This window comes from Astatotilapia calliptera, chromosome 11, assembly GCF_900246225.1.
Source record: "Astatotilapia calliptera chromosome 11, fAstCal1.2, whole genome shotgun sequence".
Classification (NCBI taxonomy): Eukaryota; Metazoa; Chordata; class Actinopteri; order Cichliformes; family Cichlidae; genus Astatotilapia; species Astatotilapia calliptera.
In genome coordinates, this window is record NC_039312.1 from 16,281,053 (window position 1) to 16,297,251 (window position 16,199).

At 37.2% G+C, this 16,199-nt stretch overlaps 2 protein-coding genes across 3 annotated transcripts; both read right to left on the bottom strand.

The window, feature by feature from the left end:
• Window positions 1–2,111: 2,111 nt before the first annotated feature.
• On the bottom strand, window positions 2,112–7,317 carry LOC113032147 (chemokine-like receptor 1). 2 transcript variants are annotated; one of them, XM_026184841.1, is made up of 3 exons: window positions 7,275–7,317; window positions 6,536–6,621; window positions 2,112–3,828 (listed from the first exon to the last, which is right to left on the bottom strand). In XM_026184841.1, the coding sequence occupies exon 3, from the start codon at window positions 3,812–3,814 to the stop codon at window positions 2,717–2,719; it is 1,098 nt and encodes a 365-aa protein (XP_026040626.1). In that variant the 5' UTR covers window positions 3,815–3,828; window positions 6,536–6,621; window positions 7,275–7,317; the 3' UTR covers window positions 2,112–2,716. The 2 variants fall into 2 exon arrangements, with proteins under 2 accessions (XP_026040626.1, XP_026040625.1); XM_026184840.1 differs by lacking the exon at window positions 7,275–7,317 and having other exon boundaries at window positions 6,536–6,752.
• Window positions 7,318–14,803: 7,486 nt separating this feature from the next.
• Window positions 14,804–15,780, bottom strand: LOC113032088 (chemokine-like receptor 1). Its single transcript, XM_026184750.1, is given in 2 exon segments — window positions 14,804–15,622; window positions 15,625–15,780. Coding segments are annotated over 2 exon segments (975 nt in total).
• Between the last annotated feature and the right edge of the window lie 419 nt (window positions 15,781–16,199).

Here is a 16,199-nt window from a genome sequence, read left to right on the forward strand (position 1 = left end):
TTGAAATACTGGGCAGCATGGTGGTCAACACTGTTGCCTCACAGCAAGAAAATGCTGTGTTCTAATCCACCGTGTGACCAGGACCTTGCTGTGTATAGTTTGCATGCTCTCCACATGTCTGCATGGTGCCATACATTACATTACTTAATATAGCCTAGCTTGTATTATTCAGAGTATTCCTTTGTGTTCTTAGTGTTAATATCTCATCTTTGTATATAGATTCACCCCGTCCCCCTGAGCCTGTATGTGAGTTTGCCTTACTAGTATGGGGTGTGCGAGAAGGCGAGCAGGTTATTTCAAATATCACACGCTTTGGTTACCAGTGCACATGAAAAGAGAAAGACTTCACTGAGTGAAAAAGGGATAAAGATACAAGCTGGTGATGATCCAGTGTAGCTGGTCTCAGGTGATGAAGAAACAGCCTGATCACCTTCTCTACAAAATCAAGATGAGTTTAAAAACTAAAATTTAGTTTTTCAAGGTATGTATGCTACTTTATATTTAAAGTGCTCATATTTCAACTGAATGCTGTTATGTGTATGCATCTCTACACATATTATAGGAAAATTTATAATAATCCACAGCAGATCTGATCAAAAGCAAAACTTTGTTCTTTCTTGCTGTCTTTCAATGTTAAAGTATAAAACCCCATTTAATTCAATATATTTTCAAGTCATATTCCACCACAGTTTTCTCAGTATTACATTTTGAATTTTTATTTATTTTATTTTTAGCTTAAAAATTAAAAAACACTAAGAAGTATTAAAGTATACTTTAACACTTCTTAGAAGGGGGGGTACAATACACACACTCACAGATTTGTGATTAGTTCAATTGTTTTATTTACAGTGTGCTGTCAGACTGCAATATTCATGTTTACTTTACTGCTCAGCTTGCTCTGTCACTCAGCTCAGCTGCACCATTATTTCTCTTGTGCTGGGGGTGGGTGGTGGGGCATGATTAGACAATTGTCATATGCTGTGTCTACCAGCTTCCCCTGACAACCCACTGCCCCACTCTTCCCCTGCAGCTGAGCATTAGATATCAGTGTAACACACTGCCTAGAATACAGTTATGTGACATCATCATCAATGAATATGAACTAGATGGAAGTGATCATGGCTTTTAAATTTTTTGCTGACTTTGACTACATGTCTGCTTTTACTTATTTCTGTTGCACTCTCTCTCTTTGCCATCTTCATCCAGCTTTCTCCCTTTCTCTCCCACACGATCCCCTGATTCAGTCTTTCTACTGTCACCAAAAGTTAAATAGAACAGTGAAACACTATTTACAAACTAATAAAGTTATAAACTGTTCTGTTTCAATTCATAACAGTATTCAAACTGAATACAGGCTGCTCTTGGCCACTGACAGGCAGCAGTCTTTTGATTTGTTGTCACTTGGCTCTGTAACTGTACTGTAAACAAACGATGAAACCAAATTTGACCAGAATGGGAATAGAGAACTTTAACAAACTAAGACAATAACCTCTTGTGATAATGGCCCATACTGTTTTTCACACCATGGCTGATAAATAAATAAAATAAAATGTATGTAAGTAAATTAAATACTTTTTGTTCAGCGAATAAAACAATACAGGAACAGTGAATAAATGAGGATCACTACTGTCACTATTTATTGACGTCCCTGGGGTTAAAAAACTTTAAAAGAGAGAAACTATCAGTGAGATTGTCTGATATAGACATATATGTTACTAATGGAACTGTAGGAATGTCAAATATTTAATATAAAATGTAAATGTTTACATGAAAACTCAATGGTGGTCAGCTCATAATAATATATTAACATAAAACATAACACGGATTATTAATACATGGAAATGAATGGCAGACTTCATGAGTTAGTTAAAGCAAAAAAAAAAAAAAAAAAAAATAATAATAATAGCACAAAGTTAATGCAGAGCTGTGAGCCAAAGAGGCAAGAAAAACAACACAGCACAGAAATAATACATCACAGTACCATTTGTACCATTAGCTGTTTCCATAATTTTATGAGCGGGGTTTATTTGAAATTTTGTTTATTGGAACAAAATTAAACAAAATTTCATTCATTAAAGGTTTATAAAGATTTATAAAGATTTACTCTGGAGTCATGTTTACAGCTAGTAAAAAGTCTCAAAGAAATTTTCTATTAAAGGTTTTAACATGTTTATGTACCTCATATACAGCCTTATACCTCAGTAATCTAATCTGACTTCTCTCTGCTCTGCCTGGTGTTCACTGACTTCATGTCACTGGGAGAGTGTGTCTCCTCTTCCTGGAAGGCTCTCCAGCACATTCAGGATGGATTTTTGTATTTCAGCCTTAAAATCTTGTCTCAAGAAGACATACAGCAGTGGATTCAAGCAGCAGTGAAGAACGACCAAATTTTTGGCAACAAAGATCCCAATTGAATGGCATAGTGAATTTTTTCATTTGGTGGAATAAATACTATCAGCTGAATGACAGGGAGTCCAGCCCAGAAAAAAGGCAACAATAATGGAAGCAATAACATTGTATAACTGCTTTTAGTTCTATAAAAAAGTAACCTGAATGGACTGCTGTGATTCATAGATTCATGCAGTCATGTATCAGATTAATGCTATGGCTAGTAAAAAAGCCCCAAAGCATTTTAAGATATTTTTGAAACATTTAGAATCATTTTTAAGATAGTTGTCACAATTGTCTGCCATTTACAGTTTAATTATTTGGTTTCTTATACCTCAGTATTCAAATCTGAGCTATTTTTGCTTTGACTGGTGACCACTGACCCTGTGTAAGTGCGAGTGCGTGTCTCCTCTTCCTGGAAGACAGTCTCCAAAACATTTCGGATGGATTTGCGGACTTTGTCCTTAAAATCATGGCCCATGAACACATACAGCAGTGGATTGAAGCAACTGTTGAGAAAGGCCAGACTGGTGGCCAGAGGCATCCCGACACCTATGACAAGATCTAATGTGTTGCTCTGAGTAGCAGACGTGAATTTCACTAGTTCAATTACACCAATTATGTAAAAGGGAGCCCAACACAGGAAAAAAGTGACAATAACAGCAGTGACAATTTTAAACGTGCGTGTTGATTGGCTGGCCATGGTGCGGTTTCTCCTCAGATGATGGATTAGGACAGCATAACAGGACACAATGACAGTGAAGGGAACTGCAAATCCCAGGAAGAGACGAGTGATAGTCATGGCTAGATGACGAAACTGAATCACAGATGGTGCTGTATAGTTATCAGAAAGAGCATAGTTGCTGAAACAGAGGATTTGGTTTTCAGACATTTTCTCAGTGTCCCTGAAGATGAAGTATGGAGCACTGAGAATCAAAGCAACCACCCAAACACACAGACTCACATAGGATGCTTTGCGTACATTTCGGTGGTTCTGAGCCCAGATAGGCCACACCACAGACACACATCTGTCCACACTGATCACCACCAGAATGTAGACACTGGCAAACATGTTCAGAAAGCTGATGGTGGTGTTCAGCTTGCACATGAACTTGCCAAAAGGCCAGTGGAAACCTGAAGCTGTGTAAGTCACACTCAGGGGAAGAAATGCAGTGAAGAGGAAGTCAGCCACAGCAAGGTTGAGGTACCAAACTGTGTTAACAGTTTTCTTCATCTTGAACCCGGTCACCCAGATAACCACTCCATTCCCGAGCACGCCGAGGACAAAGGCCACGGAATAAAGGATTACAGACATTGTGTTGAGAGACTGTTTCAGCCCATCATACTTGTCACCATACACAGAGTCATTTTTATCAGGTGCAGCAGTTGTATTAATTTGATCGAAAGAGTTGTTGGTCATCTTCATCAATGTCTTCAGATCTGCATAGAAAAAAACATGAATTTATGTAAAAGTCATTTTTGATATTGATAATAATTCTGTCTTCACATATTGCACAGAAATATAAATTAATTACTCTTAAATTAATGTTTAATTTATAGTTAGTTATGAATCTTAGACAATAAAGGCTCAAAATGAACAGCAAATAAAATGCATTTAGCAGTGAAGGTCATCACTTGTAGTTGAGAGCACTGTTTTCAGCTCAAATTAGATTATAATCCATCCATTCAGTGTTAATGGCTACTTCAGTTCATGATTGCACTACTGTGGCAGCAACATTCACAATGTGATATGAAAATTCTTAACTGGCTGCTGAGCATAATGTATGCATGTAGTCACAGTTATCAGGAAACTGAAGAGTGTCCAAATCAGCAATGATGTTACAACACTAAAAGAGTATGTCACCGTAATTTCCCAACAATTGAACGCAAACACGAAAAAATAAATATCTGACCAAGAACTTCAGAAAAACTTAAATTATTCTTAAAATTTGCAGTCCTCAAAAAAAAAGTATAAATTTTTATTTGTTGGAACTGATTGAAACAGAATTAGAAGAAAAACAATTCAGACTTGTAGAACGCAAAGGAACAACAAATGCTATATTGATAAGCGTCCCAGAAAAAGCAGTTAAACTTCAAAAATATCTGTACTCATGTTTTATTGATGACATGAAAGCCTTCAGCACTATCAGCTACAAAAATCTAATAGTTATTATTAGTTCTGAACAATGGCAAAAAAAGACCTATTATGAAGAACATGCACTTGGAACAAACTGTGGCAATCAAAAGTGACAAAGAAATTTTCACTTCTGGTTTCGAAATTTGTCAAACTCAGAAGTGGTGTAGGGCAAAGTTGTGTGTTGTCAGCTGATCTGTTTCCTCTATACAGTGATTATATCTTGCGAGATTAAAGGAGTGCCAGGCATTGTGGTTGATGGGCACCTCATTAATAACCTGAGATGTGCAGACGACACTGTAATCAATTCAACATCTACAGAAAACAAATACTTATTGTATATAAGAAGAGTGAAGAAGTGGGACGGACATTAAGTCCCACATTCATTTTCTTGAATCTCAAGTAAACTTAGACAATGATCATTTCCAAAAAGAAAGACAATATAGTGCAACATCATACTAAAGAATTCCACACAACAAGGCAATAAGTTTAAATATTTGGGTATTACTGTGAGTAATGAAGATTGTTACGTAAAATCAAGATTTGGATTGCAAAAGGAAAGAAAGCTACCTCTGCAAGGACTACAGTTGATTGACAAATTTCCTTCAAGACAAGAAAGAGAGTCCTAGATGTCTACATCACACCTATCTTCATGTATGGAAGCAAAGAACGACCGACTAATGAAGAGGTTTTAAAATGCGCACACACCAAAAGATCATTAAATAAAACATCAGAGAGACAAGGAAGACTCTCTGGGACAAGTACTGAAAAAGGACAATTGGAATTAAATCTGGAAAAGATTGAAGGGAACAAAGACAAGGCAGAAGGCGAGAAACCGTCACTGGCAGAATACAAGACCGAAGGAAGAAAACACCAAATGAGTTGCTGGACTGTGTGAGAGAGAGGGCATCTAGTCTAAACGCCAATGCCATCCAATAAGACACTTAAGAAGAAGAAAATATGTATGGCTCTTCTGTCAGGTGTGGGTTGATGTGCAGTAGAAGAATATCAGAACAAACTGTGACACATTAATACAACCTAGACTAAACTATGTGTATTTAATATGCTCAATTAAACTTAATATGCTCAATTAAAAAAGATCATTTAAATGATAGGTGATATTTTTCAGCTTTGTTGGCCACTTGTTGACTGACCCATGAAAAGTGGTTTCTCAGTTTACTAAATAAAATAACTATTAAAGGGTTTTTGACAATCCAATCACAGGTTTACCTAATCGTCCATTTGATGTACTAAACGTTGGGCAATTACATCCATCATAATGGTCATGATGGCTGTGTGGGTTTGGGTGAGAATGTGGACTTTAATACTCACTGTGCAGTTGTTGAGCAACACTATGTCAATGGAATTGGAAAAAACCCCAAATTAAATTACTGCTTGTTTTTCTTCAGTGAAAAAGACCTTTACTTAACCTCTAGGTCTGACAGATGATAACAAACTTCTGCAGTTACTCTAACTGCTTGCACCATGCTATATTTGGCTGCCTACATTTATGTCTGCCTGCAGCTTGGTTTAGATGTATTAGTCAACACATTTTGACGAATAAAGAGGTCAAAGAAGTTATAACTGTGCAAAGAACCTTACCGGCAATTACTTTAAAAGTCACTACCCTCATGAAAGTAATGCTGTCTCTTAAGTTCAGTGGTTTAACTTAATTTTAAGAAATTAGCCTATTTGATTATTTAACACTACACTTCCAGTGAATAACTATCCCAGCAGTCAGTGTTTCTACGTTATGCAATAGTGTAAAAAATGAATTTCCTTCTTTTTAATTTTTTTTATATATGTATAAATATATATTCCATCCATTCATGCATGCATATAGATATTTAGGGAACTGAATTTTTGGGGGCGGAATCTTGAAAATGTATTAATCATGAGTGACTTAGTAATTAAAAACTGGGAAAGTCTTAAGTGTCAGAGGTTTATCTATTAAAAAGTAAATACATGATGATTTTACAATCGTACAACAGCAAAGTAACAAAGACGGCATACCTTTAGTAAAGCTCTCTTGTTGGTTGTTGAAGAATCTTCTGCAGATGAATGCCTCATCAAACTCTGACAGGTTATTATAACTGAGACTAATTTGTGGGTCGTATTTTGCCATTTATAACAAGGCAGATCCAACGGAAGTTTGCAAAAGTTTGCAGACAAATGAAAGAGAAAGAAAAAATGAGAGACAGCACTGTTGCATTGTCTTCAGCATGGCAGTGGTTCTCATACCTTTCACAATGAGTATCACCTCATGACATATATGGCTCTTGAAGTACCACCCTTATGACCGACATTAAAGTACAGCAGTACACCACATACAGTTCACACGAGACAATTTTATTTCTTATATAAATGTTATTTATTTTAACTGTCATAAACAGGATTTGACAAGTGGTATTATCACTTGTCAAATCCTAATACCACTAGAGGGAGCTCACATACCACAGCTTGAGAACCAGTGCTCTAAGGCAGCTGTGCTATGAAACAATCTGAGGAAAACCAAGGTATCTCCACAGTCAGTGGCATATATTATAAAACAGTACAGATTGTAAAACATGAACCTTTCAGCTCATTGTACCTACATTCCTAATGGGTTTCTTTCTTTCTTTCCTTGTTTTTACTCAAGAGCATTCACACTGAATTAGGTTACAGATGTGGGTTACAGAATAATTATTACCTCTATAAAGTCACCACCTATAAAAAGTCTTTAAATGTTATAAAGCATAAAGGAAAGACTTACCAGATCTCTAGGAAAGTACAACTGAATTGGGCAGAGAAAGAACAAGGTGTTTAATGAATCCGCTGGTGTGGAAGTACGGAAAGGTTTTCAAAGGAAGAGGTTGTTAGGTTGGCTCAGGTTTACTGATTTGGAGATAAAGTTAAGGGGGTGAGGCTGAGATGGTTTTAAGATGTGCAGAGGAGGTGGATAACTAAAGGGACCAACAACAGAAGAAAATCGAGCATTGAGCAACAGAAATCAGGATGAAAACTGTTTTTCCCTGTCTATCAACATCCTGTTTTGCAGTCTTGTTTAACTCTACTTCTTACTCTAAAAGTCAACTGTCCACTTCTTGTATTTTTTCATGTCATGGAATAATTCCATGACATTACAAGGAATTGTAAAACTGCTTGTGGAAACACCTTATGTGTTGTGATCAGAATGTAAACTGTAGACCTACAATATGAGTGGGAAAGCAGTTAAGCTAAAAATATGTTATTGATCGAAATGTTATTCACAAAAACAACTAAAAACATTTTGTCAAGTGTTCATAAATAAGTTTAAATTATATGGTAATATAAAATATATACCAAAGCTGCTGAGTTTGTTATGATTTTGTGATTCATTATTTTGGATTCAATAGATTTTAGGACTATCAGCTGTGTACCAACCTGACTTCTGCACAACACAACTGATGGAGTTCATCATGAAGCGCATTGAGAGTAGACCAAGAGTTCACAGCACTGTCAATAAAGCAAAGAGTGGCTGCTTTGAGTAATCTAAAATATAAGACATATTTATCAATTTATTTATCATATATTTAATGTCTTCAGTGTGTATCTACAATGTAGAAAGTGAAAATAACGAATTACATGAGAAAGTTTGTTCAAACTAATGACTGGTAGTGTATATATGAAGCAATCCAAGAAATATAAAGTCAAACACAAGCAGGCAGTATTCAGTATGACATGAAAACTAACCCAAACCCAATATGACAGGGAAAGTAAAACTACAAAAAAGACACAACAATCAAAGTAGAGCAGAAAGTCACTGACAAACATTTAGAGTAGACTCTGGTACAATACAATTTTATTAGTACCTACTCAGATTGACTTGACATGGTTCACCATGGTTTTCAGGTTTTTCCATTAGGCCTAGGAACCTGATACCAGGTACATTTTTAGAACCTGCTCGGCTGGGGTTCCAAGCGATCTGACCAGGTACTAAATTGTGACGTTGTCAGACTGCATGTCACCGATTGGCTGGCTAGTAGTTTTCACTCGATGAGTCATGAGAGCATTTTGCTCACAAAAATCAAAACTTTTTTTAAAGCCCATTTTTAAGTTTATTCATAGTCTTCGTAATTTCTGAGATCATTCCACAGTTTATTGATATAGCCTTTTTTTTTTCATTTGCCCATCTTTACTTCTTCTGCCTATTTAAGGTAATCTTGTCTCAGTCTTGTTACTGACTTGTTGCCAGTTAACCCAATTAGTTGCAAAATGTTTCCTCAAGCGGTTTCTTTTTAGAATGACTTACTTTCCAGCCTTTTGTTACCCTGTCCCAACTTTTCTGTTGCTGCCCTTAAATAAAAACAACAACAACAACAACCAATTTTTGTCATGAATAGTAAAATGTCGCTTATCATAAATTAAGTTATCATAAATTAATATCTCTAGAAAATTAAAACCTCCGCCCAAGCATACAGATCACTAATAATTATAGCTCACTAATGATTATTTACTTTCCTTGACCGCAAGTAAAGACATGTTGATTCATAGAGTTCATGGAATTTTACGATTCATGAGAGGCACGGAAAAATTAGAATATAAACAAGCGTGCTGATCCACACCCGTGTGCACACAGGTGTACACACGGGTGTTCACAGACACAAACTACACCCTTCTTGGCTGCTACGTCAAAGCACATTGTGCGCTGTCAATCTTGCGTACTGCACAATAACATGCAATATTTAGTATCTACTGTTATCTACTGTTAACTAGTTTATTGTGATGGTGTTGTATTTAGTATGTTGCTCTTTTTTGTTTGTTTTCTCTTCTATTTTTTCTTATCCCCATACAGGTGATCCAGGTGTTTTGTTTGTTTTTCTTTTTTTTTCTTCCCCCCTTTCTCACCATCTCATCTCTCCCTCTCATTCTTTCATTCTTTCTCCCTCTCCTATCCCCAGTCATGTCTGTCCCGTCTGTAACAACCAAATATCAAATCAAATAAATGCATAATTATAATAAAGGTCAATCAAATGGACCAATATGGCAAGGCCATGATGATGCAATTGGTAAAATAAATCGCTTGGCATCTTTCTTAGCCTTCAGACAACAATTCTGATGGCTAAAGATCCAAACAGGACAGGCAAAAAAAAAGAATATAAACATTTGTGTGCTGATCCTAATAGTGGTAACATATCTCACAGATGTCACTGTGACTTTCAGTTTGGAAATAAACATGAAAAAGGAACACCAAAGGTTTCAGGAAATAACAGTTTTGAAATATGGGGTAGCATGATGGTTAACACTGTTGCCTCACAGCAAGAGAGTCCTGTTTTCAGATCGACTGTGTGACCGAGGCCCTTTCTGTGTGGAGTTGAACCATGAGAAGGTGGTATTCATAAAACTATTAGAAACAAAAATAAGACAATGCAGTTATTTGTTTTCTTTTTAAAAAATGTGTTTTTAATAAAAATGGAAGTGTAACTGCCTGTCCTTTCACTCAAAGTGGCATTTGTTATGTGTATCATAATAGTTGTCGCTGCCCAGAGTTGGGTGAGAAAGTTCAGTCCAATAATCACCGTGTAGCAGCTGAGCAAATGTACGTTAATGAATGTAAAACTAAATTATGATTCCCATCAAATAAGAATGAAATAAAGAAACAAAATGCCCATTTCTTATCCACTAGGTCTTACAGAGTTCAACCAAAACCAAAACTATATCATGAACTACCACAGTTACTCAATACATGTGGCTTCTTGATCCATGTTGTTTTGCATGTCTGTATTTATGTGTGTGTGCAAGTTAGTTTAGCCTGTATGAATTCCCTTCTCATAGTCACATGGATATGTAACCTTTTCTTTTCACTTGTTTACTTTACGAAGAACTTTGAACTCTCAGGTTTTGATTAATCCCCTATTCAACAAGTTTCCAGTCCGATTTATGTGCAAACTAGATAATAGGTGTTTTGTTATATATGTTTGAGTAGTAGTTATATATTTCTTGCCTTATCTATTTTTGAAGAGGTTTTTCAAGCGGCCATGCAAAACCTACTTACACATGAGACACTATTAGAAACACATTTCAGTGCAGTTTCAGTGCAACTCCTTGGTGTGAAGGGGGGTGTTGAAGGTAGACTGGTACACCCTGACACTAACACAGAGCATAACCAAGGAGCGGCTGCCTTAGGAATGTGTGGGGGTTATGGGAGGATGGTGCTCCTGTATTTGTGATACCGCAGCAAGGTACAGACAGGACTAACCAGGGAGGGCTAAAGTTTAAACCATGGCCTCTCTCCATTGATAGCCAATCACAAGTATTTTCTGTTTTGAATATATCATTTTAGTTACGAATTGTACAGGACTTCTGGGTGTGCACACTGCTTGACACTGAGAAGTCCACAGTCCTGGGATATCGAAAAACATGGGGAATTTGTTTATTTCACATCTAGTTGCTAGTCAATACAATATGCTGCCAGATCCCAGAATACATGTGTATGTTACAGTCACAACTTTTCTTTAACAGTCTCAGCATTTTTCCTTCCTTGTTTTTATGGGTATTTCTCCAAAACATGCATTAATCACAATTGTTGATTCTCTGGTATATTTAATAATAATAATAATAATAATAAATCATTCTTGAGAATTCTGTATTGCTAGCAATGCAATGGATCATTATTTCACAGTGGAGTATTATCAAGATGTGACAATAGCAAAAGTGGCCAGTAGGTGTCACTGTCAAGCTTGGTTTCAGATTGTTTTGAAACTTTTGCACAACGGCTTTGAATGTGTCATTTTTTTCCTCAAAGCCTTGTTTTGCTCATTACTGGCAAACACTGAAGTTGCTCCAAGAACAGGTGCATGATCACTTACAGATAAGTGGGGAGCAGTGTTGGTCAAGTTACTTGAAAAAAGTAATCAGTAACTAATTGCTGATTAAGATATATAGAAAAGGATTCAAAGCAAACTGATCAGAGTGTTAATGATACTACTCAGAAACGTTTTTGTAAAGGACTCTGTGCGATAACGCAGTTATTTTGTATATTCATAGACAGAAAACAAAGTAACCACGTGGGTTAACAGTGTGATTTGATGTTGTGGTTTTTGTTACGAGATAATTGTGGAGAAAAAGATAAAAGAATGTGTACATGAGCATAAAGGATAAATACGGAAATTCTGTTTAACAAAGTGAAATAAAGGAAGCAGAACTCACATCTCCCGTATCTACCTTTTGTATATAAATCAGAGCCACCCGAAGGCAGTTTTCCTCTTTAGACTGCTGCCCTTTAACACTGAAGCATTTATATAAAACAGCTCCCTCTGCTGGTATATGTAATGTGTTTTCTGTGATTTTAATGATTTCTCATCAAATGAGTTGTAGAACTAGCTGTTATGTTCCCCTAAAAGGGTCCAGGCGATTAGGGAGAGTAACAAAAAGTGTCCGGGTCGGAAAAAGGAGACAGAGAGGCAAAATGATTAAATTAAAGAGTTTTATTAAAGTTTCTATTAATAACTCAACTAAAAGAGATGGACAAGTCACTATCACCATTTAAAGAAACAAAACAAAACTCAAGCGTCGGCCAGTAAACTGAAAAGTAAGTCAGAAAAGGGTTAGTAATCAAACACACTCCTCTCCACCAAGCAGGAGCAAACAATCACAAGATTCAGCTCACTAGCTGCAACCACCAAACACTCACACAGCTCACTAGATAAAACCCGTCACATGGCACTCTGGCACCAGAGCTTACTCACCTTTCTCTGCCTTTAAATACCTTTAATTGCTGATGTGAGTCAGCTGTACAAAAGAAAAATGTGGCACCTAAGGCAGGAGAGACATCTGTGACAAACGATACTACCAATGAAGCACCATCAGAACTAATGAAGCACCACTCTCATGTTTCGCAGGTGGGACGCAGATAGACTCAAAGGCAGGCTGACATAGACCGAATAAAAGAGTCCAGGGAAACAAAGTCCATTCCGTGAAACAGCAAAGTAACCAGCAAGTTCCCAATAAAGGAGTAAGGGGGGGACAAGGAAGACCGCTGGAAAGAAAACGCAGTTATATGCCAACAGTAAGGGGATAATCGGTGGGGGTGGGGGGCTGAACTGAAAACCAGAAGGCACAAAAACTATCAAAATGAAGCAGGAAGAAGACAAGAAACACAGAGACAACACAGAGTTCTGAAATTAGGAAGGTAAAAATAGGAGAGACAGGATAAACTTACAATTAATGAACAAATTTTGGACCAGAGATGGACCGATCCAATATTACGTATCGGTATCGGTCTGATACTGACCTAAATTACTGGATCGGATATCAGAGAGAAATAAAAAAATTAATCCGATCCATTAAATATCACAAAAGCACCTCAGAAAACTTGCGACATGGCGTAACTCAGCTCATAACCTTAGCACGTGGGAGCTGTATGCGTCATGCAAGTGCAAGACCTGTCGGTGGTTTGGTTGAGCATTTGAAGCCTCACTACCAAACCAGCATTTCATCTCCGAGGAAGTTATCCCAGAGAGAAGTAAAGCAAGTGTTTACGTTCATCTCTGAATGTTTCTAAAGCATTCCCACGTTAAGCTTAACAACCGATATATGGAGTGACTGCCTCTTCTCTCCCCCTCCCTCTCCTGCTGCTACTTCAATCATGAAACTGATCAATGATCAGCTGATCGGCTCCCGTCTCTTGTTTGTTTTTGATCAACTTTGCGCCAGAACGAGGAAACCAGCTGCTAAACAACAGCAGCACGTTTAAGCTTGATAAGCTGTTGTTAGAATTTATTGACAGCTGGTAACTGTGCAGGGGCGGGTCTAGCAAAGTTTGCAGGGCAGAGGCATTACGGGAAGGGGCGGTCACAGAAACATGAAGTGGTCTATTAAATAGCTAGCTTTTATAAATATTTCTGATCTACACCAAAGTTTTAATCTCTTGTAAAATGTATAGAAGTCCAACGTAATAGTAACTTTAAGTCTAATAACTCTAGTAAGTATAGTACTTTTTCCTTTGGACAGTACCTCTTCACTGCAGTTCTGTGAAAAATGTTGAATCTATTAATTATGTGGAAAAATAATTGATTTTGTGAATTTCTTTACCGTGCATAAATTAAGTTGATAATGTCGATTAAGCTCCGAAGCGGAGGGGGGGGGTGTCCTATTTTTTTTGGTGGAATCCTATTAATTAGTATATTTCTGCTGAATACTTTTAAATCCAGAAAGAGATTGTTTACGTTTATACGATTGATCGTATTGCTGACTATAAATAGTTATGCAACAGCATAACACAATAGCTTTAGTTTGTTCTTTACTGGTATAACTTATACAAAATCCAAGAATTTATTAGTAAAAATACACTATTAATCGGATTCTATATATATTAGGCAGCCGTGCACGTGTTAGCACTGTCCGCACAGCAAGAAGCCGAGTTCATTCACCAATCAGCCGGGGTCTTTCTGATGTGGAGTTATGTCTCCCCGTGTGCCGTGGTTTCTCGGGTACTTTCCTCCCGGACATGCAGCTTGGGATAGGTAATTGTTATCAAATGAGTGTGAATGTGAGTGCTGAATGGTTGTCTTCCTATGGTTAGCTGCACAGAATGGCGACTCAGGGTGTACCCGCTTCGCCTATGACAGCTAGGTCCAGCGCCCCGCGACCCTGAAAGGATAACGGAAGAGATGGATGATGGATGGATCGACACAAAATGGTACTGCATCTCTACTTTGGACACAGAGAAAACTAGGTTCTAAAATAAGTAAAAATAAGAAAACATAAACACAAAACTGAGACAACCAGAAAGAAAACAATCCATTTCCACAATTTGTAAATAAAAGTACAAAACCCAATATAAATAAACACAAATACAAAAATTATTGCGAAAATAAAAACTTGGGCAAAAGATACAGGGACTGAGACAATCGCAGGTAGTATAGATGGATATATCAAGTTGCTCCTGTTTGTCACTTTTTATGTGTTTCTCACTTGTTTTTGGTACATATGGAGAATACTGTGCGTAATAGGCATTGCATTATTTTGTTTTTTGATTAAGAATGTTAAGAAGTTACACTAAAATATTTTAGCATTCCAAAGTGTTTCAAATGCCCCCAGAAATGTTAACTTGCTGTACAATATCACAGTAATAATATATAATATAGTTAAAAAAGAGAATGCTTTTGATCAACATTCCTAAAATTAATTAATTAATATTATTAAATCTTAAGAGATGAACTCTATAATTTGAGAGGATCCATGAATTTAAAGAAAAGGTAATTTGTTAGACACAGTTAAAGTCACTATGTACAGTACAATGTATTTATCTCTTTAATCGCATTACAACTGTGTGTCAGACTCTAACTTCTTATTGTTCTGAGTGGTTGCATTTGTATAGATATAAGAGCGAGGAACTTCTTCCTGGAAGGCAGTCTCCAAGATGTTGTGGATAGATTTGTGGACTTGACTCTTAAAATCCTGGCCCATGAACACATACAGCAGTGGATTCAGGCAGCTGTTGAGAAAGGCCATACTGGTGGCTATTGGTAACCCAATTATGGTGATATCATCTAATATCTCACTTGAATATTCTGGCATGTGATTTGCCATCTCAATTAGACCCATGATGTGAAAGGGAGCCCAGCACAGAAAGAAAGTGATGATAATGGCAGCGATGATCTTAAAGGGGCGACTTGACTGATTGGCCAGTGTGCGGTTTCTTCTGAGACGATGGATTATAACAGCATAACAGGAGACAATGACAGTAAAGGGCACAACAAATCCCAATAGGAAACGCGTGATAATCATGGCCTGATGAGTCTCATTATATGTGTCCTCGTCACCAGAAAGAGCATAGTTGTTGAAGCAGTTGATGATATCCTTATTGTGGTACGATGGTCCGACGTCCCTGAAGATGAAGTATGGAGCACTGAGAATCAAAGCCACCACCCAAACACACAGACTCACATAGGATGCTCTGCGTACATTTCGGTGGTTCTGAGCCCAGACGGGCCACACCACAGACACACATCTGTCCACACTGATCACCACCAGAATGTAGACACTGGCAAACATGTTCAGAAAGCTGATAGTGGTGTTCAGCTTGCACATGAACTTGCCAAAAGGCCAGTGGAAATCCAAAGCTGTGTAAGTCACACTCAGGGCAAAAACGCAGTGAAGAGGAAGTCAGCCACAGCAAGGTTGAGGAACCAAACTGTGTTAACAGTTTTCTTCATCTTGAACCCGGTCACCCAGATAACCACTCCATTCCCGAGCACACCGAGGACAAAAGCCAGGGAGTACACAACCATAGACATGGTGTTCAGAGAATGTCTCAACTCAGCATACTGGTAAACAGGTGCAGCAGTTGTGTTGAATTGATGAAAAGATCTAGTGGTAATCTCTATCACTGCCTTGGGACCTGCAGTGGTATCACAAAAAAAATGAATATATAAATGCATTATGTAAAATTCATCTTTCAATTTTTTTCTTTCTGTTATAACTAATTGCATTGAATGATACTCAGTTATTTTTTAAATTGCTACTTAATGTCTAGTTAGTTGTAAACAAATCTTAAACACTAACTGCTTCAATTAAACACTGACTGCATTTAGCAGTGAAGGGTCACTTGTAAGTCAGATATCTCAGGTATAATCAAGGCTATGAAAGCAGAACATGTGAAAAAAATTGTAGTTGGCTGTTTTGGTATAGATTATTTCTTGATAGAAGAGCATGA